We start from the raw sequence: 26,429 nt of genomic DNA, 5'->3' as shown, positions 1-26,429 counted from the left end.
GCAGTTTCCTGTTTGCTTGGCATATGCGGTGACAATCCATAAATCGCAAGGTTTAAGTGTAGACAGTGCATTGGTGAATATTGGCAGTTCTGTGTTCAAGGAGGGTATGGCATATGTGGCATTGTCACGAGTTAGAACTTTATCGGGATTGTACTTGATTGAGTGTGATGTCACAAACATTTGTGCGGATCTAGATTGTGTTAAGGAATACAATAGGTTAAGAAGAGAGTATGCGCCACATTTGCCTCAATATCCTTTGTTTGATAAACGTGTGGTAGGTCGGAAATGAAGAAATGTGACCAATACTGGGGAGGTTTAAGCAAAAAGACGAAAAGTCGATGAACCTGAAATTATAAGCAGAAACAAAAAGGATTCTGTTGAAGATGTTGTTGGTTTTCAATTTGAAAACAGTTCTGGTGTCAACTGCTATGCTAATGTAGTGGTTAATGTTTTGTTTTCTCTAGAAAATGTAAAAGAAGAGATTGTGGTCAATTCTGATCAAAGATTTTGCAGTTTGTTAAATTCTGTGTTAGAGAAATGTAGCACTGATAGAACAAAAATAGAAAGTGTGTCTGAAATTCGAAATCTGTTAGACAGATGTTCAGGCCAAACACAATTCTCTCAAAATATTCAGGAAGATTGTCAGGAGTTTTTAATGTATATGCTTGATGTATTGCATGCTGAAGGTGTAGATGTAGATCACCTGTTTGGGCTTTCTTATCAATGGCAGCATGACTGCGAGAACTGTAGGGTATCAAGTACTACTAGTGTAGACTCAGAAAGATTTATATATTTAACTTTGCCAGATAGTAAATCAGTCTCTTTTAATAAACTAGTAAAAGCAGCTGATCACAACATGGAGTGTAGCCAATGTAAATCTGAAATGATGTCCACATTATTTATACGAACATATGGCCAGTATGTTATTTTAATGTTCCAACGATGTAGGCCTGATGGAACAAAATTGACAACTTTAATTAAACATTTTGTGGCTTCACAGTTGTCAATATCAGGAAGGACTTTTGTAACTGCAGCAATTATATATCATGACGGTCCTTCAATATCATCAGGACATTACACAGCTTATTTAAAGTCTAGAAATGGCTGGTCATTCTGCAATGATTCTGTTTTAATTTTAAAAAAAAAATTGCCGTATGACCTTAAAAACTCTTACCTGGTGTTTTTAAAACCAAAATTTTAGGGAAAGAATCTCGGGATGTGCTCTGAGGAATTTCAAGAAGTTCTAATGGCTCCTACACGATTTGGCCTTGAGGATAAGTGTAGTACAGAGACATAACTTCTTACCATAACACTGGACGTCATGGAGAAATAAGTGCACTTTGAATGAGTTCAAAAAAACTGTTTCTTTTTATAAGCTAATTGAAGCAGCCAATCAAAACATGGAGTAGAGGGAATGTAAGTCTGCAATGCTGTCTACTGTTTTATATTGCTTTGTGATTAAAAGTGATGTAGAGAATTAAATACTTGTAGTAGTCATAGAGATAGTGTAAGTCTGCTTCATAGTAAGCAGTATCAGTGTCATAGGAAATGTAGAACATGACTGAGCAAGAAGGGGAAGATATTACTAGTCCAGGATTGTGAAAATGATCTTCAACATTTTTATTGTGAAAGTTGCGGAAATACAACATGACGGGATTGGCTTACAAGAATTCTAAGAGTTATAAATGGCTCTGACATGATTTGGCCTTGTGGAAACGTGTGGTAGAGAGCAAGAAGTCATTTATTGTATGTAACATGTTTTTCAAAACGATGGAGGTTTTCTTTCAGAAAGTGGCGGTCTGAAAGTAATAACAGCACAACAGAGTGTAAGCTATTCATAGGACATCCTTCGACGTCATGGAAAGTAAGTTAACTTTAAGGAGTTCTGAATTCTGATTTGTTATGTTGTATGGGTTTTTTAAACACAATCATTTTGATTGTGGTTTTTTTTCCCCGCTGTTATATGATGAATACCTTCAAGTCACTGTTTTTAGTGAAATTTGATACATTCTGAGAACAGCAAAAATAAACCATTTAACATGTATAATTAATTCTGTACTGTTTGCATTTATGATGTACATTTAGAACTGTGTAGGAGGCATGGAGAAGGAGAGGCTTCTGTAAGTGTCAAAGTTGTTGCATACAGTGCTCATATTCTACGTAGTCTTTCATATGATAGACTACATTTCCACAATGAGATACCTAAGCAAAGGAAACACAGGTGATATGATTGTGGAATGAGCAAAAAAAATTGCACGTTTTTTAATTATATTACCTGTGTTTCCTAACATTACACATCACATTGTGTAGATGAGGTTTAGGCCTGTTCCTGGAGACAGAGGAGGTCTGACATTTGTTCAAGAGTGCAGTGGACATGACACACTTGGTTGGTAGGCCTGCACATGTATTTTCTCCTCTGTATTCTTCAACAAACCTAAATTTCATCTGCAACTCTGAGTAGGACTTACCTGAGACAAATCTGTGGATAGGTTACACCTTATTGGCATCTTAAAACAATCATTTAAAATGTTAGGGTCAGATTTATGGTGGCCGTGCGCCTCTTTTGCTCCATTGTGGGTCACTTTTGTGTAAAAGATGCACCATGTTGCAAGATAGGTTTCAGTTCATCTCCAGCAAGATACCATTAGTTTAAAATGTATATAATTAGCACTGTGTAGGGGGCATGCAGAAGCTAAAGCTTTTGTACGTGTCAAAGTTGTTCCATGCAGTGCTGCACTTCTGGGTAATGTTTAATATGCTGCACTACATGTGCACTATGAGATACCTAAGCAAAGGCAACACAGGTGATGTGATTGTGAAATGAGGAAAAGAAACTCCACATTTTTCAATTACATCACCTGTGTTTCCTAAGTTTACGAATGACATTGTGCAGATGAAGTTTAGGTCTGTCCATGGACACAGAAGAGGTCTGGCCTTTGTTGAAGAGTGAAGTGGACATGACTTACTTCATTGGTAGGTCTTCACATGTATTATCTCCTCTGTACTCTTCAACAAGCGTAAATTTCATCTAAAACCCTGAGTAGGCCTCACCTTAAACAAACCTCTGGATAGGCCACACCTTATCGTCATCCTGAATCAATCATTTCAAATGTTAGGGACATATTTATGATAGGTGTATGCCTCTTTTGCGCCACTGTGCGTCACTTTTGTGATGCAGCGGCGGTGCAAAAGATTTGCTATGAGGCGACAAAATTACAAATTGATGCATCTAGGCAGATGTGTCATGCTGTAAAAAACCTGTGCCACATGAAACCGATGCAGCAGTGATGCAAAAGATGCACCATGTTGCAAGACAGGCCTGACTTCATCTCCAACAAGATAAGAAGCTAAGTCTTCTGTAAATGTCAAAATTGTTGTATATTTTGCTCAACTTCTATGTACTCTTTGATATGCTAGACTCCATCTGCACTATGAGATACCTAACCAAAGGCAACACAGGTGATGTGATTGTGAAATGAGGAAAAGAAACTCTGTTTCTCCTTCAATCTTTTCCCTTGTCTTTTCTAATTTTTAAATACATGTTTTAATATTTTTCAAATGTTTGTTCTCTCTTTCACAGATTGAAAGTATAAAAACAAAAAGTGAGTAAGTTAACGACAATTATAAGGTAAATGTTTTGTACTCTTTTCGTTACATTTCTATCACATTCACCTACTAGTAGTTCGACAGCTTCATTTCTTTAACCCTCAGTTTCCTGCCTTTGCTACTTCCCTCATTCCTTTCTCTATTACCTACTTACTCTACTCCTTCCACTCCTTTTCTCAGTCCCTCTCTTCTCATAGTTCCTCACTCTTGTTCACTCACTCCGTCTCTATTACTCTTAGTGTCTTTGACTGATCACTCTTTCACTACTTGTTCATTATGCTTTCTCTCTGTAGTTCAAGCACACTAAGGGGCATATTATCAACACAGCCAATAAAATTATTGCTGTTTTTATTGGAAGAAAACTGTTGCAAAAGTGGTTTTAGCGGCAGTTTTCCGCCGCAAAAGCGGCTTTAGCGACACATTTCTGCTGATAAAAGCTGCAAAACTTTTATTGCCTATGTTGATGATATGGTTTTATGTTATTTACATTTCTTTGCTGTTTCAATTAATCTTTTCTGTTATTTTTTCTTTTCGGTTTTCTGTTTTTTCTCTCTGTTATTCCACATGTTTTAATCTTATTTTGAACATTCACTCACATTCTCCAAGAAACTCTTCTTTGTTATTGTTCTACTCTCTTTTTTTTCTTTCACTTCCTTATCTATTTTGTTTTTCACAATTATACCCTCTTCCATCTTTTCTTCGGTAAATAGATCTATTAAACAGTATCTCTGGATTACTCCCTATAGCTGTCTTTCTTTTAACATTACTCTCTGTTTACTTCCCTTATACTTACTCTTCTTTTTTTTTTTTTTTTTTTTGGTTCGCTCCCGGTTCGCGTACCGGGAAGCGAACGGGGAAGCGAACTAAAAAAAAAAGAGCTTGCCAGAGTGCTAAACATTCTAGCAATTTTTTTTGGAAAGGGGAGGTAGTTCTGAAAAGAACTTTTTTTTAAATGTTTTTGTTGTTTTATATTTTTTTTTATTTTTCTGAACATTTTTTCTTTTTTTTGTATTTTTTGAACATTTTTATGTTTTTTTTTGTTTTTGATGGAGGGGAAACAACAAAAAACAAGCATTGGAAAGGGCTCAACAGGAGCAAAAAAAAAAATTACTGTCTGGGGCGGTTAGGGCAATTGTGATTGTTAATAGCTAGGTTTATTAAATTAATGCTCATGTTACCACATGACAGCAATGCACCGCAATACATACAGGTATGTTTGATATGAGCAAAGTTCTCCTGAATGTTTGGCACGGTTTCCCGTGCCTCTGCTGCTGTCAATGATATTAGTGATGTTGACCTGGCCACAGGAGTTGTTGTTGGGTTATCTTGCATGTCACGTATCTCCGCCTGGCTGTAGTTCAGTGGATGCCACCTGGTCATGTGACGATGCATTGTATGGTTTCCGTAGCTATATTTTTGATCAGTGCCTCTAGATAACCGGTCTTTACAAATCAGGCAGGTGACATACCTAGCATTTACTTTTTTTTGCCCTCGAGGGAGTGAAAAAAACTGCCAAATATAGCTGGCTTTCCGACGTGAAACCCGGGGCACCTCCTGTAAGAACTGTGGTCCTTCGGTCTCCTCTTCCTCTAGTTCATCCTCTTCCTCCTCTGTCTGGCTGATAAAATGGGAAGGTGGTCCTCTCTTTCCATGAGGAGGTGGAGGTGGTGGTGGGGGTGCACCAGCTGAAGCAACTATTGAAGCAACTATTGAAGCCATTGCTCAAGTCTCAAAAATGGTCTTCCTCTCACAAAGATGAAAGTCAGAGTGAGGAAAGAAGGAGGGGTTTTCATCATTTGGGAAAAACAATATTTCTAAACCAATGAAAAGTGTTATTTTTAGGTCACCTGACCTAGCCTTACATCATTATGAAACCAAAAGTGAAATGAACCAATGAAAAGTTTTATCAACAAGTCACATGACCTCTTACGCTTAAGTTACGCGCTGCGGAACGCGCCCCGGATCGCTTCCGGTTCGCTGCGCTTCGCGCCTCGGTTCGCGCTCCGGAGCGCTTCCGGGTGCGCTAACGCGGCGCATCATAAGACGCATTACGCGGCAACGCGATACGTCGCGCTTTCGCGACACGCCACGGATCGCTTCCGGGGAGCTGCGCTTCGCGTCTCAGTTCGCGTACCGGAGCACTTCCGGGTGCGCTAACGCAGCGCGTCATAAGACGCATTACGCGACAACGTGATACGTCGCGCTTCCGCGACGCGTCACGATGTTGATTTCTAACGCGGCAGTTGCGCTAACGGAACGTTTACCGGTTCGCGGACTGTATTAAAGTATTAAAAAAAAAATTATTAATAAACATATAAAATATGTTTTTGGATTTAAAGAAGAATACATTTTACAGCTACAGATATTAGCTTTTAAAAAACCAATGAAATTCACTGAAAAAACCATAGGTTATAGACCATATATAGTTAGGAATTAGCATTTACAAAAACTTGAAAATTCACAGAAAAAAGCATAGGTTATAGACCATATATAGTTAGGAATTAGCATTTAAAAAACCTTATTTTACTCACACAAAACCATTGAAATTCCATATATAGTTAGTTGTACTAACTATATATCGCGCACCCGCAATCCACTGCTGATGATGTCACATATTACATCATTCATGACATGGTCAGTGACATCACTGATGACATCACTGATGACATCTCAAATGACATCACTGATGACATCACTGATGACATCTGAAATGACATCACTGATGACATCACTGATGACTACATTCAGTGACTGTATAATTCTGTAAAGTTAAAATATGTCTTACATATTGAAGAATGAGTGGATGTATAAGTGTCTTGATGAAGGATTTAGTAGGGGCATGACTGACTGTATGAGTGACTGATTAAATGTGTGTCACTGAGTGCATGGGTTAGTGACTAAACTGTCTTAATTTGTGCATCATTATGTCTGTTGTTCTGTAAACTGCTGCATGTGTTGATCAGTAGCTATATGATTAACTGTATGGGTTATTGATTGGTTGCCCAAGCATTTGTATGGGAGACTGAGTGTGTGTGTGGGTGGCTGGGAGGTGTATGACTCTTTGCATAGATGTGTGAGCAGTTGATTGACTAGATGTATGGGTTCAAAAGTGCATGTGGAAACAGCTGTATGGGCGGTTGACTGTGTGCATGAGTGTATTGGTGAGTGAATGGATATCTCAGTGCTACATGTTAAAGTAAGTACATATGTAAAATACAGTACATGTGGGAGTTGACATATATAAATAACTGTGCATAAGAGCCAGTGAATATGTGAGTGGCTGTATGGATCATTGTGAACTTGTATCCAGGATTTTATAAGTCAGTAAATATGTTTTAGTATATGTTTGAATAAGTAAGGTGTGTATAACTGTATAGTTGAGGAAATGGAGGTGTGATTGATTCTTTGCATGACTGACTAAGTGTCTGAGTCACTCCATAGATGAGTGACAGTCTATGAGTGTCTGTTTACACTGAGTGTATCTAAGGTTATATTAGAGTCTGAAGAGGTTCATCGTATTATCACATGAATGATGTCATCAGTAATGTCAAATGAGATGTCATCAGTGATGTCATCAGTGATGTCATTTGAGATGTCATCAGTGATGTCATCAGTGATGTCACTGACCATGTCATGAATGATGTAATATGTGACATCATCAGCAGTGGATTGCGGGTGCGCGATATATAGTTAGTACAACTAACTATATATGGAATTTCAATGGTTTTGTGTGAGTAAAATAAGGTTTTTTAAATGCTAATTCTTAACTATATATGGTCTATAACCTATGGTTTTTTCAGTGAATATATATATATATATCTCAATGGATTTGTCAGTGGGTCCAACAGTGTCTCAGTGACTCTCGTATATGAATGGGCGACACACCTATTCAGAATGGGCGTGACAGTGTCTTTATGGGTATGTAAATAGGTGTGACAGAGTCTGTATGGGGTTGTGAATAGATGTCACATGGACGTTATGGATTTGTGAATAGAAATGTGGATGTGACAGTGTATGCATATGTAACTAGGTGTAGCAGTATCTGCATGGTGCATGAGTAGCTATGAGCAGAAGCGAAAGTATAAATATATTTATATATACTTTTTTCCACCTTGCTAAATCTGCAATCCTCCCTGTAGTTACACGGGGGGCCGCACTGAGCCTTGTGAGCAATCTGCGGATTCTGTAAACGGTAAAAAAAGCACCCACACCCCTCATTTTAAGCATTGCAAAGGGCCAGGAAACATCCCACCTGACCCCTTCACTTAATATTCACTCTAGTTTTAAATGCCTGTGACCGTTCCCCAGCAAACAAAATGTTGACTGCAACTTTTCTGAGAAGGAATGGCTAGCCAATCAGGGTTTTGCTAGTGCACATGAATCCACAGGTAATCCACGTCCCCAGATATTCAAATATGTTTTCCAGTTAATATCTCTCGAACTACTGAATAGATTTAAACCATATCACAAAAAGCATGATCTACTTACCAAATCTAGCTACCTTGCAAATTTGGTGTAGTTCCATTCAACGATTTGGGCTGTAATCGCTTCTAAATTTTCTTATGTGAATTAACATGCGGAAAATGCATTTGGGACCTCCATTTTCTCAGCTCCCGGTACACAAAACACCGGACCTCATGGGAAGTATTAGACAAATTTGTGGGGGAAAATTCAACTGGCACCAAATATATAGGCAATTGAAAATCACCTTTTTAATAGAAACTCCAACCTAATTATAACTGCCTACTGGCAGTCGCCAGTAGGTAGTTATAGTTAGGACCTAGTTTTCATAGGAAACATTTTTTTTGTTTTCCTAATAACTTTTGTGCCGGTTGACGAATCTTCGCAAAATTTTTAAAACTAGTGATAAGCTCTGGTCAGCTCCTGTCTTAAAATTTTCGGGGTGATTCATCAAGCGGGGGCCGGGAAAAAAGGGGGGTCCCAAAACGTGTTTTCCCCATGTTAGTTTCCATAGGAAACTTTAGACAAAGCTACAGCCCGAACTGCTCTACAGAATTACAACAAATTTGGCAAAAATGTAGCCCTTGGTTCAGAAAGAGTCCTGTTTGTTAAATGGTGTAAATCTGTTCAGTAGGTGCTGAGAAATTAGAATAAGAAAATGATTAGATATCTAGGGCAGCGGTTGGTTTGCGTACCCTCCCGTGCACGAGCTTCACTGTGATTGGCTGCCAACACTCGAAACAAGGAAGTGTTGGCAGCCATCTTGTGACTCTTTAGACCGAGTCACAAGGAAACAGTGAAACACAATGAAAATATAAGATGCTTCCATACATCTTTCGGTGATCGAAAGCCTGCACACTGAGATGCCAAGAACAAATTCTGCTCTGGGCACAGATTCTTCCCACATCTTACAGGCTGGAATGGCAAGGACACAAAGACCTACCAGAGCCAAGCCATAGCAACACATGCAAGATGAAGAATTCAATCCAGGCTCCAGCATCCCAGGAAGCAAGCACCCATCGTAGGATGTCGAGACCCCTGAGACATACTTTGTTAGTAGCCAAGCTGTCCAGAACTCATCCCTGCAACCTGCTTAAGCCTGTCTGTGAAGACCATATTGACACACAGAGCCTGGCTGAACTACCTGCTCTGCACCCAGCCTGTCCGGCCTGGGTACCGATGAACCAGCGGTGCTCCCATGGTCCTGAGGCCCTTGCAACCTGAGCCCTCATTTGAGGTCCCCCAGAATCACCTGTAAGTCCCCTTGTACAGCTTGTTTTGAGGTGGCCCCCTTCTCTGTAGCAACTGCTACCAACAACCTCAGCTTCCTTCTCCCAGATGATTCTGGTATGCTCCATGCAATCTGCTGATGGAAAATTGGACCTGACCTTGCTACCCTCCTAAAATCCGAAGGTGAACCCTGAGAAACAACTATATAATTTCCTTCAATTTTTCTATTTTTCTCCATTTCTCCATAGACTTCCATTGTGTATAATTGTCCACAACTGTGACTTATGTTTAAGGTTGGGCGGAGTACGCTCAGTAACACTATGTGGAATTCGGCAGAATTCCATTGTGTAACTGCGGGTGAGTGCAGTAATTTGTTTGTAAAAAAACATAGAGCACTGTACCTTTCAGTCATCTTCCCCTGCACCTATGGTGAAGTTGCCCTTGCTGATGGTTTGACTCCGCTGATTTATGGGGGTACGGGAGAAGCGGCCACCACCATTGTTGTTAGTTCGGGGGTCAGAGTAGAGTAGGTCGCTGACATCTCGGTGGTGGCTAAAGGCGCTGCAGCTCTGTCGTTTCAGATAGGACCTCTGGCAGTTTTCCTTGGCTCCCCCAACACAGAGCTGCCCCTCAGCCCATTCTTCTGAGTAGTCTTATTTCCCCATGCTCCCATGGTGCTGGAGAGTGGAGGAGATGTCAGATCTTAGTGAGCTGGGAGGGAGTGACAGAGTTTCGACTCGAGATGTGGGCGCTGACATCGCGGTCAGAGAGAGGCTGGTGTGAGGCTGCTTCAGAGGTCAAGGGCTGCCCATTTCTGATCCAGCTGTAGATGTGGTGCCGCGGCCAGGGCGACTGACTCCGGAATCTGGGGATCACGGTTCGATCCCCGGCACCGGCAGCAGATTAGCCCAGCACCATGTGACCCTGGGCAATAGCTTGCTTAATCTTCCCGACGGCCCCCAGCGCCTAGAGACCTTTACGGGTGATTGGTCGCACTTTACAAATGTGGATTATTATTACTAGCCTTCATCCACCTTCAATTTGTGCTTTCAATAGGGTTTGCATTTGAACAAGTCTCTCTTTCCAAACTACTGGCATTCGTATTTGCATTGATGGTGGTGGGAGTCATATTAGTATTCGATATTCCAATCAATGTTCTCACTTGTGCTCCCCTTGGGTTGAGCGTGGGTTCAGTTTCAGAATTAGAGCCACTATGCATGATTTTCCTTAAACCACATGCTTGGGCAAAACAAAAAAAGCCTCACCCAGGTAGGGTGATTACAGAGCTTACCACTCCCAATGCCCTCTCCAGCATGGTATCAATACTGGTGGGTTTATGCGGCACTGCCACCATAATTGTACCTTTCCTTTTTACCATTGATATGGAAGCTGAACATGGAGTAATATAAAGATATATCACTCATCCTGAGAATCGCAAATGACCACTGGTTGCTGACTGCTACAGATTGACCCATTCGTGGCCCTGTGTTGGCCCAGGCACACGCCTTGGTGCCTCCGTGAAAGCGGTAGGCCAAAGTACAATATGTAGGCACCTCTGAGCACGAAGCAGAGAATGTTAATGGCTACTGTTGCAAGCACATTTGGGACATTTGGCCTGCCCATTTCTCCCTCTGCAGTAATCTTCCCACACAGTGAGAGGCCAAAGTACAATATGGATGCACCTCCGGCCATGAAGTATTGAGTGTCTGTTGGGGCCTGTGGTCCACCGCAGACTCCTGCTGCAGAAAGCTTCCTGTGCAGCAGGAGGCCAAAGTAAAATATGAAGGCACCTTTGGGCACAATGCAGACAGTGTTAGTTGCTCCTGCTGCAAGAACTGTTAGGTCCTGTAGACCACCCCTATCTAGACTGTGGTAAGCTTCCTTGTGTATTTAATAAGTGCTACCTCATTGGGTAAGTGCCTTGTGCATATTTTACAATACAGCTTCATAAAGGACCACAAGGTAATGTTTTCAATGACCTAATGTGCATGTAATTTGGTAATGTGATTGTTCCTTGAGCACCTTCATCGACAAATCTGAAATGACATTAATCCTTGTCAAGAGAAGACAAGACTACAAAGATGTGACGCGCCACCAAATAGGGGTACTTCTTGAAACTAAATGAAGTGAGTGCTTATTAGTATGGTGAAGATGTCCTTGGATTCCTCTGCATCAATAACACATAACCACACTCGGCTGAAAATATGCACTGGGGGCCTTTTATTAAGCTGTCCATCAGTGTGGGAAAAGGCAGGAAGACCTTTACATACTTGTAAGGAAAAGGAAGCTTAGCCAATCTAGGGGAGGTTGCAGATGATTTTGTGCATTTGCATGCTCATGGTAATTTAAACTGAGACCCATGGTTCCTCTTTTAATTTTTCCAAGGGGAGGGGGGCAGGTTTTGACCTCGGTGACACCATCCCCCAGGGCCTGAGCAAAAATCAATGGTAGAGCTGGGCCGGAAGGCCCTTTCCCCAAGCTGATTTTGCTCCTAGGGACCTGTTCACCTAGTGCCCGGCCACACCTTGCTGGGGGCCTTGGAGTCCACCCAAGGAACTGAGAGGACTTCAAGGCCCCCGCAGTACCCACAGATGAAACCCCACCTCCTACATTAGCTGGCATTGCTCCCAGATGCAGGGAGATAATAAATATGCAGCTCCTTGCATGCGAGACTAATCTTTCATCTGTTTCCCCTCTTGTATGACATTGTGCAGGGAAACAGATGAAAACTCTGATTACAGCAAGCAGGAGTAGTTTGACAAGTGCCGCTTGTTGGGAGAAGGGGTGTGTTTGCTCTTGCTTGGCAATTACAGCTCCTGCCAAGCAAAAGCAAACTGCTATGTCTATAGGGTTGTGGTTCCCACAGCATTTAAAGGCTCCGTGAAAGGAGCCACACTGCACCTCCTCCTTTAAAAGGCACAGGCTGGCCTTGTAGAGGTGGTGGTCCCAGGGGCTATATATGGCCCAGGAGGGGGGTATGGCCCCCTCCCTGATTTAAATACAAGGTAGGCCCCGGGGGGTGGCAGTGCCAGTGCTCAAAGGGTCTGCACTACCCCCCTTAATTGCTTTTTTTGGCCTCAGTGAGGTGGTGGTCCCTGGGGCTTAAAACAGCACAAGCAGGGGGTCCAAGTGGCCCCCTACATTTAACAAATAAATAAAGCCCCTTTGAGAATGTGGTCCCTGTGGCTCAAAAAGCCCATGCTAGTGGGGTCCACGCAGCCCTCAACGAGTATTTAAGTAAAGACCTGTGAATGTGGTGGTCCTTAGTGCTAAAAAGAGTATTAGGAGGGAGGCCACTTGGCCCCCTACTTTTTTTGTGATGACCCCCATGCCCCCAGGATCTGGCCCATTCGGGAGCTATTACTATAAATAAGTCCAGAAGAATTTGTTTTTATTTTTTATTTTTTCCACTGATCCAATACTACGATTTCACAGCAAAAATGTAAAATGAATTGCCTTTTTGCTCAGGCATGGTACCCAGGGGACACCAAGACCAGTCCTAGGAAAACATGGTACTCTTACCCTGCCCCGTTTTCAATTTTTATTAAACACATTGGTTGCTCCACTGAACCCAAGTCTCTAGAGGGCTGCCGACACTTCCTGGTTGGAGTGTTGGCAGCGAATTACATATCAGCAAAGGCACAGTCAGATCTTCAAAGAATCTGCGTCCCAATATATACTCATGTGGTTTTCCTCCAATATCTCAAAAACACTTAATGGATATACACTAAGTAACAAAAAAGTGTTCTTACTGGGCCAAGAGCCAGCTTTGGATTAGATTTGTAAATACCATTCAAGCCAACTTGAAATGAATAAAAGCAACCCCTGAAACATGCTTCACTATCATTTTAGCTCTGTAGGGAGATTTTGCTTTGTCAAGGTTGGCTTGAATAATATTTTAACAATCTAAATCTGTAGTACTGCGCTTAAGATGATAAAAGGCTTTTGTCATTTTGCAGATAAGCGTGGATAGCCTTTTGCTAATCCTATACTTAAAGATATTGCTGTAGAAATGGTAAGAGACTATGTCCGTTTCTATCTTGGCATGTATGACAATGTGCTAATCCTACACTTAACATTTTTGATAGAAAAGCAGACATTTGAAGTGAGCATATTCAAAGTGTTGTATGGTGTTATAACCAGGAGCTGCTCTCCACCTAAATGTGTGAACTGCATAATGTATGCTGTACTCTATGCCTGAAAGGCTTTTGTTGACTTATACTGGTGTGTTTACTGAGTGGTGGAAAAAGGGAGCATGTTTGCTGAAGCCCCCCTAGCAATCCTGCAATGTGTGACTTATTGGTGGTAACAGGAGTGTTACCTCCACTAAGTCCCACACAACAGGACTGCTGATAGATTCTCAATGGCCATGTCTCTTTCTCCACCACTCTGTAAGCACACCTTCTGGTGCACTACACTAGGGGAATTAAGTCCCCTTGGATACTGAGGGACCTCGTGGGACAACAACCTCTCCTATTACCTCCAGTAAGTCCCTCAAAGTGGGTTTGCTGAGCGTTTTTTTTGGTGGACATGCCCCTTTCTCCACCACTCTGCAAACATTTCTCCTTGCACACCTCTGGTTGGGACAAGCAGACCATTTTAGTCCTGAGGCCCTTCCCAAGCATCAGCGCAACAGGACACACATTTGCAGAGTAGTGGAGAAAAGGGGTGGTGCCTCAAGTCCCCAGCAATCCCACTTTCTGGAGCTTACTGAAGGTAAAAGAAGTGGTTCCCGGACCGCAAGGAACGATGGTGATGTGGACGTTGGCTCTGGCAACTACAGGAGACTTGTTTTGTTATTTTTGGGAAAGAATCATTTTAAAGGGAGGGGGGCTGTGTGCCCCCCTTCCTTGGCCCATTTTTGATCCCAGGAGACCCCATCCGCCAGGGCCGGACCTTTTTTCAGTAGGTGACGGGGTTGCATGGCCCCACTCCCGTGCAGATTTTGGCCCCGCGGACCTCATTCCCCGGGCCTGCAATAATATTTGTTTATTGATAGTTAGGGAAGGAGCTGAGCCGCCCCCCTCTTGGGCCTATTTCAGATCAGGGTACCCATTCCCCTGGGACCCACCCTTTTTATTTATTTATTCATATAAGTAATGGGTGGAGGGCATATCTGTAGTGTGGGTGAACAAAAAAACAGTTATTTAGGACCAAGGGGAATTTAAAGACCGTGCTCCAACATGTTCCCTATACACATATCACTACATATATATTGGAGGGTCTAACATCCAATGTATTCTCACAGGGTGCCCTATAGCAACTTCAAACCAATTGTATCAAAGGCAGAAAAGTCATCCCCACAGTGATCAAGGTGGGATGCCCATCAGTCACCACACGGAACCGCCCTTCATCATTTGGGATTCCACCAAGGCCATTGCTGGGATAGCCCATCAACTATCACGGGCGGGGGTCCTGATGTTGAAAGGAGCTCCACCGCCGGGCAGTAAGCTCTAACTAAGGTCTTGCTTCTCAAGTTCTGAGGATGAAAATATCAAAACCTGGTGACTGATGTTGCAGTGCTCAAAAAGTGTGAAAAAAATAGGAGAAAACTAGTGAATATAAAATAGGATAGGGGGGTACTTAAAACTTTATTCTGGTGTTACCCTACCTTCCACTGTTAAAAAGTAGTAGTTAAATGACAGTCAGAAAATAAATAAAGACCGTCTAGATGTAGTGTGGGTGCCCTGGTCCAACCCAGGGAAACCACTGCCTCTGATGGGGACCGCAGGGGGAGCCTGAAGAACCCCACGCTCACTACTGGCTTCCTGCATCTTGCTGGAACCAGCATTGCTTTTACCGCTCCCTGTATGAAAAATAAAATTGCAATGTTCTGGGGTGGGCATCCTGGGAAGTTGCAGGGATTGGTCCTGGGGAGATAGTGGTCTGCAGGGCCATCTTTGGCTCCAGTAGGGGGCTGTGTAGTGCCCTTCAATGTTTATTTAGCCACTGGTAGGTGGTTGTCCTTGGTCCAGCTGGGAGGTCATGCAGTTCCCATTGGAATTTACAAAAGGCCCTCGGAGGTTACTGTCCCTGGGGCTGCTGTGGGTGTCTACGCAGCCCCTCGCATTATTGAAAGTTAATGCCTTGGGGATCCTCTCGACCCCCGACATCTGCTAAACAAAGAGACCCAGAGAGGTGGTGGTCCCCAGGGCAGGGGGAGCCAATAGGACCCATTTATAAAATAAAAAACCCTAGCAAGGTGGTGGCTCCAGGGGCAGAGAGGGAGGTCATACAGGCCTCCACTGTATTTATTTTAAAAAGAAGCCACGGGGAGGTGGTGGTCCCCAGGAGAGGGGGGCATGACACCCCTACTCTATCTACAAATGCCCCTTGCTCCTGGCTCACCTGGGGCCTATAATTAAAAAACGTATCAGCTGAATCCACAAATCCAGCGTGACTACTGCCAAATGTTTTGAAAAAATGCTTTTTTGGCCCTCAGGGATCCCTGTGGGACACCCTACTAAGAGGCCTAGGGATTCAGGGTGTTTCTATCCAGACCCTTTTCTTTTTTTATATCTGTTTTTATGTGACTTGGTTCAACCAAGTCACAAGATGGCTGGCAACATTTCCTGGCTTCAAGTGTTGGCAGCCAATCAGATCTCAGCACAAGATCTGGGGAGTTTCAATCCACCGCATCTCTATATATACTACGTCAAATGTCTTTAAATAACTCCAAAACTACTGCATGGATTTAAAAATATTATTAACAATTTTACAAACAATAATAACACATTAAATTAATATATGTAATAAAACACATTTGGCTAATTAAAAAAACTATATTTTTCATACTTATATTATTGAAAACAATATTAACAACAATGCTGTTCTTAACAACATATTACTTATCTAAACAAGCAATATTCTTGACAACGATATTTGTGCGTCATGATATTTTTTTATCACAATATTTTTTTTGTAATATTTTTGTCTCCAAATATTTACAACTCCTGGTCATTTTTATGAGAGGCTTGCAGCACTGGACCTTCACTTTTTTTGATGCCCCAGCATTACATGCCTCTTGATCATATCTATGAGGCCACGCAAAGCAGCTTTGCATGACCTCCTAGATGTAGAGTAATACTAATCAGCGCAAGTCACAGCGTTGTCTTACTCAGCGCTGTGGAGACATTCCTTGGGCATTGCAATTGGTTTTTCCAAGCAAAATCCCTGGATTTTGACACTGCCCCAAATTTACTTAATCATATAAACCTGGGACAGGGCCGAAACCATACGCCTCCGCAGAGGAGGCATAACAAGGAGAAATATTATTCCTTCTTCTTTTTTTCTTCTTTCCATCTATGCTGCATTCTGCAGCACATATAGAAAGATGAAAACTCCTCTTCAGATTTTGTTCATGCAGGAAGGTGGACCTTCTTGCACAAAAATAATCCTGCATGCAACGCCAACTCCCTTTGGGGGACTGCATAAGTGATAGGCAGCAAATTGTGCTCCAGTGCAGGGGGAAATGACAGGAATGCACTGTATTTCATAAGTATGATGCATTTGTGCCCTTTCACATTGGTGTAGGTCAGTGCAGCAAAGAGACTTGTGCCACTGTTCTACTATAATTCACCATAAATTAGAACTTCAATATGTTGTCCAAATACCCTCCCTACTCATTACAGAACAGCTATGACAGTGATTCATACAGGGAATCTGCTAACCTTAAACATTCATAAATAACTTACCATCAGGCAAAAAAGGCAGTTATTAAAGGTACATTTCTAAATATGTAGGCAGTGAGATAGATAGACATCAAAACAATGTTACTCTGTGGTGCATGCAGTGTACCTATATGAGGACGACCTCTATTATATCTTCAGGACACGACAACTGACGTGGCCCTGTTTAAATGGTCTTTCACAATTTTGAGCAGGTAGAGGGGCTTTGGGTGAACTGAGGAAAATCATGTGTTTTCCCTCTTAACCACGATGCCCCACCGCGGGTTAATCAACTGGAAGTAGAATCATTGACCTGGGCGATAGCAGAGATCCTGTATCTCGGGGTCCACCTATATCACTCACAGCAGGATTTATTTGATGGCAGTGGATGATTACAGTCCTTAGGTCTCAAATATGGTTTTGACAGTGGTTGCCTCTGGTCCTGGTGGGTAGAGTCAATCTCCCAGAAGACTGTCCAGCCCTGACTGCTATACAACTTTCTCAATGTCCTGGTATTTCCTAAGTGGCGATTCTTTCTTGACTTGGACTGGGAAAATTAAGACACATGACAGGATCCAGTCTCATGCCATCCACTAGGAGACACAGAATATTCAAATCCCCCTTTCTCTGGTCTATTCCCACTGACCCCTCACCCACAAATCCTTGTTAGACACTTGTGTATTTCCCTTTGCTTCCCTCCTCCATGTTGGAGTTTCCTATCTTAACTAACCTCAAGTTTCCATGATGCCGGCCCCAAATATTCAGTAGTACCTAATCATATTTAGATCGGACAACCTTGATGATACAGTACCATAGCTGTCAAACTGCAAACCTGGCTTAGTAAAATATTTAAGACTCATAGCTCTAGAAGAGTAGAGGCTCCCTCTGCACATTGAAGACAACGTAGCATGTGTATCTGTAAAGCGCACATTCACCCAGAGATATATTGGTGCTAAATAACAGATGTTTATTTTTCCCCCTTTAAATATTACTCATCTTATTGACCTCAGAAGGATGAGAGGCTGAGTGGATATGCTAGGATTTGAACCTGTGACAAAGAGGTTGAGCAAAGTCCCCTCTAGTGTACGCTTTAGTACACTAAGCCACCAGACCCCGGCTTCAAGTACATGTAGCAAAAAGAAAAGGCAACTGTGTTTATAAACCTCTTCACCTGTTGATATCAATTGTCATTACATACAAAATGCCTTGTAATGTCACTCTGACCAATTGATCCCTCCCAGTCGCGCCCGTGGAGGGAGTTCCGTGGGGCGGAAAGGCGGGGCAGGGAGGGTGGGTGTTAGTAAACACCGGAATATGGATGATCGGAGGTAAGTAAACAATTAAATAAATAAAACTAATTCATGAACGTTTTGCAACCAACCACACGTTTCTCCACAGAGAAGCTTCCCTCCACCCCATTCTTTTTATTCAGAAGACAGATAACAGCGCCTCCATTTCTACAATTTGTGCCAAAACCACTTGTGTGCCGTGTCAAACTCCAACAGAAGCAACCACTTTACAAGCTATTTTACATTGCATTCTTTTTTTTTTTACAAAGATATGAAGCAGGCTTTCTGCAAACCGATACCTGGTGAGATTGTAACCGCTCCTACCTGAAGCCGGTGGACTACAACCTGGGAGTGGATCTTGAATCTTTAAGAGACTCCAAAGAATAAGGCTTGGAATAATCTGCATCCTATGGGATAAAAGGAATTGGAAGTATTTAAAATGAATCGAAACTGATGAAACAATTGGCTCTACCCTGAGTATTACTGATTAGGTCATATATGTATATTAAGTCCTTATGTATATGTGGGACGTAATGTAACTAACTAGAGAAAAGTGCACTTAAGACTAAATACGAAGAGGCAGATTTATGTTGCCTGACGCATCTCTGCAAATCGGCAGAGATGCGCCAGGAAAGATACGGCACTCAAGTTCATCCCTGCGCCACCCATGATGCGCCGCATTTACAATGCGGCGCACCATGGCGCAGGAATGAACAGATGCGTGTCGCATCTAGGGCGTGAAGTTGGCGCAGTGCTGAAGTTGTGCTGCGTGCTGCACGCAACTCCAGCACTGTTCCAACTTGCCCTATCTCTAACGTGGTGCGTCAAGCCTTACGCCCGCTTCAAGCAGGCGCAGGGTTTTGACGCATCAGCATTGGGAAAGTGACTCAGTGAAATCTTGTAGATTTCACTGAGTCACTTTTCAGGGGCGTTCCTGCGACGGAACGCCCCCCTCTGCGTGGAAACGCCCACATGAAACCTGACGCAGGTTTCATGTGGCGCAGGGCCTTGCACCGTGACGCATCTCCATAGATGCGTCACGATGTAAGTATGTCGCAATGTGGCGCAGGGTTTACGCCGCTGCTGCATCACAGAAGTGACGCAACGGCGGCGCAAAAGTGCCGCAAGTCCGACATAAATCTGCCCCTATGTGCACGTGCTATGGAGTGTTTCACTTTTTACCCCTCCCAAAGGCAGGAGAAACAGAATCATTTCCATCCGATGGGATAAAGGGAATTGTTAGAGAAGCATTGGAATACATTTACAATGCATAGAAACTGCTAAAACACAAGGAATGACAATAAGTAATTAGTAAATAAACATTGTACGGTGTCGCCCTTCTCGGGTCTTGTTCTACCTTTAGCCGAACACGTCTGTGAGAACGATGTACAGCACGTGCAGGAAAGCATTAATGGTCACCGACAATCCACCTTTCATCCTTACTAAGAGATGACCATGAAATGGAGTCATTATTTCCAATCACGTCACCTACATTAAAAAATACTAACAGATTCTTTATTGTGGTAAACATAATACAAAAACTAGGCGCCTCTATATTACACAAATTAGGATATTTATTTCTTGATCCTATGTGGTATACAGGGCTATTTTCAGTTGCATTTTAGTTTGTCTTCCTTTTAGTTTCCTTCATGAAAACGCTAAGTTAGAAGGGTCACCATCTCCCAAATTATTGATTTCTTTTGTCCCAGAGAGACGGCGCTGACATGTCTCTCAAACCCGCCTGACCTTGGTGCAATGGCATCTCTGCACCTGTGCACAAAGGCTGGGGCCTGGCTCCATACTACAACACGTTTCTGCAGCAGGTGACATTTGTGCCCATAAAGGGCCCACAGCCTACGGGTGCTTAGAACAAGTGCGTGACGGCAGCAGAAAACGTTGCTGTGATTGGGCCCTTTTTTGGTTTTCAGGGTTACCTGTACATATGGTGGAATGCAGAGCAGTGATAGGAGATTGGGCCGATGTATGAGGGCTCCATTCATCCCCGCGGGGTTGGTAACCTTTATTACACCAAGTCCACTCCTCCTCATCACGTTCTTTACGTTGTGAGCTCCAATCTCGAATGGGAATAGCTTTCAACTGTACTATATATCAATAATTTAAAAACCTGTTCCAATATATCTGAACCTCTACATCTCTCCTGTGCCACTGAAGGCGACATCACCTCCTCGTATGTCATTGTTTTAGAGGCCTGCCACGGGAGAGTGCCCGATGAGGAGGGCCCTCTCCGGGGAGTTCAGGAAGCATACCCCAGAGAGCCTCAGTAGTAACCCAGGTGTGTCCTGCCATCGGCCATTTGCTGCAATCACCTGCATGACGTCTATGGAGGGGAGTCAGCTTGACCCGAGGGATGTAACTTCCATTATTGCTCGAACCATTCTATTAACAAGCATTGGCATAGCCAATAGGTCTCCTCTTTGGGAACTTATAAGTGTTTAGCCACGCAACACTTGATGTTGTTGCACCAAGGCTATTGTGCTGCATAACTAAATTCTTATACGGTCCCAAAAGGGAGACCTATTGGCTATGCCAATGCTTGTTTACATTACTACTGGCAACCCTGTCTAATGTACTGAGGTGACCATAGCTGGTAACCTCCCATACAGTTGCCACTAATGTAATCAAGTCTGGTGTGGTCACTATTACAACACTAATAATATTAGTAGCTTGCGCTGATTTTCATGTAACGTAAGTAGCCCTTGTTGTAGAAAAGGTTGGAGATCCCAAGATTAGCCAGTGCCATCCAGACCCAGCTGCTATTGTTCATTCCAGGCTGGCTTGTATGGTATTTCACCACTCCAAAACTGTAAGTAAGACTGTTTCTGGGGTTGTAAAAACTTTAGTCATTTGTCATCCCGGGGGCCCTAGCCTGCAACTTCCTTTGACAGCCCCACAGGCGTTAATTTAGGACTCGTAGTGGGTAGCTAGGCATTGGAAGACGGTCAGATTTGGCGTTAGGCTTAAGGTTAGCACATATAACATAAGACTTGGCTGCGAGGAGCTCCATAGCCATGGGATATGAATTTCACCCCTTTTCTGATGGGTGGTTCTCTATAAACGATCGTATGATTCTGAAACATGCCATGGTGAGCGCAGATCACATCCAAATTATTTATGTAAATTAGCCACACCAGTCGCTTTGGTGGGTAACTCGCAGTGCCTGCCTTGCCAATGGCAGGGAAGTCAGTACAGCTCTTGGTGACATGACACCACAGAAGGCAAGCAGAATACAAACTAGCAAACCAGCAACGCTAGAGTCTGATAAGCATATTTGAGTATATGGAGAACCTTCTATGGGACGTTGGAGCTAAAGAGGCAGTCACCGTAGGTCTTTGAAACATACAATACATCCAACAACTGGACTTTATTGAATAAAATTGCTTCCTTTATACAGCACATAGTCTGGTATACCGGGATAGTCAGCTGACTGGGCACAATCAATACTATTGCAGCCTTTCGTTTACAGACCTCAGTCTGTATTTTACGAAACATTGCCTTGGGTATGTGCATAAGAAATAGCCATTTTTGAGCAAAAGATCCTGGAAAATCATTTGACAGTAGCTTATGTGAGAATTGAAAACAAGGGTACATTCCACATTCAAACTCATACATGCCTACTTCTACGCCTAACCATGACTAATTGGTCACGTGGTGTGATCCTGGCCACACCTGGTTTCCATATAAGGCCACAAACATAGCCTCGAGCAATCAATTCAAGTGTTATGCGCTTTCCCTCGCATTCACAGCTGCACATTTTGCTCCATATACCTGGCCGCATTAGAGTGATTAATATCTAAACGTGTCATATGTATTTTTTCATAAACTGGCTCGTGCTATCAGCCACGTAATGCAACGCATTACAAAATTGGCGCGTGCATTTAAAACCCATGTTGGTTGTGTCACCAACCGGGCGACCATGAAAAAGGCAGCTGCATGCGGTTTCAACGAGCAGAAAACTGCCAGGGGTCACGGCTATAAGCCCAGAGCCAAATGACATGCAGGAACCCACAGCATTTTTGCACGGCCATCGTGCGAGCCAGCATTGTTACAGAGCGTGATGTGAGGGAAGGGGGGAGCGAGTGCACTCTGTGATATCTACCCCCTCCAGGCTGGAAAAATGCACCCAGAGCCTGCGTTATTGGAGAACGGAGAACCCCCCTACATCTACTGCTGTCCTCCTGGAGCCTGGGCAGGGGGCACCGCAGGAACAAAACTCCCAGCTGCCTCTGTCCTTAGGAACCAACACTATGCCGTATTCACTTTTATGTTGTCTATATTAAGTAGTTTCCATATACAATTTGGGAACACCTCCACCTTGTGGACAGTTGTAGTAACAGTTCCAAAAACAAATGTACTAGTGAGAGGTACAACATGGAAGCTATCAACTTCAGGAATATGAAAGAAAGCTCTAGTATCTTGAAAGCTGATGACCCATGACGAGAGAGGAAAGCCAAATGGTGCCTAGGCTCGTAAGTGCGTGCCCGCGCACGTAACCGCAAGCTCTAGGCCACAATGGTAGCAATTTCTGAAGCCCTTACTAAAAGTCTCACCAGACAGCGCATGCACTGGCTCAGGCAAGACCTAAAAATGGAAGGGACCAGCTCAGGACAGGAGTAGGGGGCATATGTATCAAAAAAGAGTATTGTGATTCTCAAATTGCTATTTTTACAGGTTCGCAATTTGATAATCAAAAAATGCAATGTATGTAGGATTTTCTAAAAAAGTTGCAAATGCTACAAATTCCTTAATTGGGACTCGCAAATTGCACATCGCAATTAAAGAATACCTTCCCATTCATTCCTATGGGGCTATTTGCGATTACCAAATAGGTAATCGCAATTTGCAAATGCAATTTTAAGGGTGCAAGGGTGCCGAAAGGACACCCTGTTGCACCCCTGAAATATATATGGGTGCACATATTGTGCACCATATGGCACTTTGAAAAAAGCAAAAAAGTGAATTTTTCGAGAAAATCACAAATTACCGCCAGCTTGAAGTTGGTGGTAATTTGCAATTCCTTAAGGCCAAATAGCAAATTTCTGGGGCTTCCAGAATTTCATTTAAGGAATCGAAATTTGCAATTCCTTAATTGTGTTTGCAAAATAGACAATCGCACATTTTGATTCGTCCTTTTGCGATGGCCTTCTGAGAATCGTCCCATTTTCAAATGGGCAAAAAGGCTTGATACATTTGCCCCTAGGTCCCCTGCTTGAGAAGGAACACATCCAGGTGCACCGGCAGTCTGATCTCCATCTAGGAACATTCTTCCTGTTCCTTAGCTGCGGTCACTGTTGGTACCACAGCGCATAAAAGCTGTACCCCTGGCAATTGTTATGCATTACTAAAAAATAAACCCCTGTCAGGTTCTGGCACTGGGTTGCTGCTTCATGTAAACAGACACTGCAATACATGCAAATATCCAATTTTAAATTACGCTTAAATTCCCTTATGTACTAAGACTAGCTGAATCTCTTTCAGTTAATAATGGACTTGGAATGATGGGCGCGGTTGAGCGGCATCAACATAGGAAATGCATTTTTAAAATGTGATATGGCGGCACTTGGTGTGTACAGAGAGTGACGTAGTGAGGATGCCAGGGGACACAGGCAAGCAATAAACTGGGCTCACCATTCCCTGATTAGTACTGATAACAGCCATAAGTGCAAACCCTGCGGCTGTTGAAGCAGCGACTGCCAATCAATCAATCAATCAATTAATCAAATAATTTGTAAAGTGCACTACTTACCCGCAAGGGTTTCAAGGCACTGAGGGTGGGGCGTAGGGGGGTGCTGTTGCTACTGGTCGAACAGCCAGGTCTTGAGCAGTCCCCTGAAGGTTAGAAGGTCTTCGGTTTGTCGTAGGTTGAGGGGGAGGGTGTTCCAGGTCTTGGCGGTGCGGTGGGAGAAGGTTCTACCTCCGGCTGTGGTTCTGCGGATGCGTGGGACGGTGGCCAGGGAGAGGTCTGCGGAGCGGAGATTCCTGTTGGGTACCTAGAAGGAGAGACGACTGTTGAGATAGGCTGGGCCGGTCTTGTGGAGTGCCTTGCGTGCGTGGATCAGGCCACACTATTGTGTGCGCGGATCATGCCACACTTTTCCTACTACAACCTTTGTTACAGAATGGAACGTCAACTTTTCATGAAGGTTTACAGATGCATTGGCCTCTGGCAGAGCCTCAGACAGGGGACGAGGTCTGCTACAGAGGCAGAATGATGATTCACAGGGGCAGCTCCACCGCTATGTTGGAGGAGCATCTCCCCACTGATTTTAAGCAGTGAGAAACATAAAATGACAATAAATTTGAGTTATTGTCATTTTGTGTTTCATGTCCTCCTGCTTTGCGTAGGCAGGTGGGGGGGTTGCTCTAATCTCTGAGCAGGGCAGGAGAGGAGGGGTTTGCCCACTCCTGAGTGCGCAGAGACTGTTTGGTTGGCCATCTTGGGCCACCCAAACCAGTCATGTGAACTTCCCTGTTCTCCAGGCATGCTGTATTACAGCCTGCGTGGAGAACATGCCCAACCATCCACCTTCAGCCCCTGGCTGAGTTTTGCGTCATGGCACTCAGACCAATCACAATCCTGCATTGCAGTGTTGTGATTGGCTTAGTGGAAGGAGCCTGACTGTCTGCTTCCTTTTCCTGTCGGAGGCAGGAGAGCAGGATTAGAGAAGACGCAAGACCCAGCCTGGAGGTAAGTTTATTTTATTTACGATCCTACTCCATACCCCCAGCGCAACTTCTCCTCACCCCGCCACCCACGAGCCATGCCAGCTGCAACAGCTCTACAAACATGTTATGCAAAATAGATTATGAAATTGTGCGCTGGTGGGGGGCAAGCTAGGAGGTACCCCCATCAACCTCAAGGTGGGTTTCCCACAGAGTGCCCCGTGTTGCCCGTATGAGCTACAGGTAGCAAAGGGTGTACATACATTAGTGCTGCACCCCCTTTTCCGAGGTCCTGAGCCCTACATCTTCACATTTACTCAAAAGGGAATGGTAAGGAAGGAGAAATGCAATGAACCACAGCCAAAGAAAGGCAGTAATGTAAGAGGGGTCAGGATCACTTCAAAGTCCAACCGGAACATTCCAAAACCAGAAGGTGGCGAAAGAAGGACGAAAGTTCTGACAATTGATGGAAGAAAACTCGAGCAAGAGAGAACTGGGCGAAGATCCGGGCAGGTCTTAGAGTCCATTCTCAGGGAAGGCATGGAGGTAACACGTAGTTTTCAGTTCCTTCCTGAAGTGTCCCATCCATACCAAGTTAACTCCACATGTAACCATATAGAACAGCCTGGTAGAGAGAGCCAGGATCTTGCTTGGCAGCAGTGAGTGCTGTCACTGGCATCTTTGGAGTACACTAGACTCGACAAGACCATGGCAGGGCATGAACACAACTTACACAGATTGAATGCATGACCCATCCTTCTTGACAACTGGTCGCAGCAGTGATCATGTGAAGATGTAAGATGCTCTCTTCAAGACAAGACAAGGTGCAGAAACACAACCCCAATCAAACTTTCTAGAAGAAGACCCACCTGTTGTGCAGATCCAGACGTTTCTGAGAGACAGAACACCACAACCTGCTTTTTGTTGCACTTTTCTCTTCTTACTGCACAAAATGACTCACTGCTGCAAACATACTGGCACACAAACATTTGACTAACATACTGGGTGTGCTTACTAGTTAGGCGCTCTGCCAACAATGTCTCCTGGCTATGGCTGTGGTGTACTTCCATGAACACAAATAAAGATTGTTTTGTTGGGAAAAACTCACATCTCTAGTCCTGGAAGTTCTAGTGAGGGCGGGTTTCTCCATCACCTCTTCAAGTAAGGCATCATCTGTCTTGCACAGAGTACGAACTACAAATCAATTGAGGTGGCAATCTCCACAGGGAGAGTGGATGAGGGTGGGCAGAAGGCTGATTTTAACTTCAGACAGTGGGGTTAACTGGGCACACAACTGCGGTTGCAAATAGGTTGATTTAAATTGTGCGGTGCTCCAGGGTATCACTCTCTGACACGGAGTGTAAATAATAATAATGAAGGGCTGCACCCCCACCAATGTGGGATGTGTCCCCCGGGCTCCGTTAATTGTCCTTCACCAAAGAAGGTTTCTTCAGGGTAATCAATAATATACAATGTCTTTATGATGTAAGTTTTC

The 26,429-nt window shown here is 43.5% G+C and overlaps 1 protein-coding gene across 1 annotated transcript in view; it reads right to left on the bottom strand.

The window, feature by feature from the left end:
- The window catches only part of LOC144828410 (pentraxin fusion protein-like), a 159,209-nt gene extending 133,346 nt beyond the window's left edge, over window positions 1-25,863 (bottom strand). Inside the window, exons 1-2 of the mRNA XM_078686535.1 lie at window positions 25,804-25,863; window positions 18,578-18,660 (exon numbers count right to left, since the gene is read on the bottom strand). Coding sequence (XP_078542661.1) covers window positions 18,578-18,659 — 82 coding nt within the window. The 5' untranslated portion in view covers window position 18,660; window positions 25,804-25,863. The remainder of the gene's footprint in view (window positions 1-18,577; window positions 18,661-25,803) is intronic.
- Between the last annotated feature and the right edge of the window lie 566 nt (window positions 25,864-26,429).

Source organism: Lissotriton helveticus, chromosome 4_1 (genome assembly GCF_964261635.1).
Source record: "Lissotriton helveticus chromosome 4_1, aLisHel1.1, whole genome shotgun sequence".
Lineage (NCBI taxonomy): Eukaryota > Metazoa > Chordata > Amphibia > Caudata > Salamandridae > Lissotriton > Lissotriton helveticus.
This window is presented reverse-complemented; position numbering and strand designations above follow the sequence as displayed.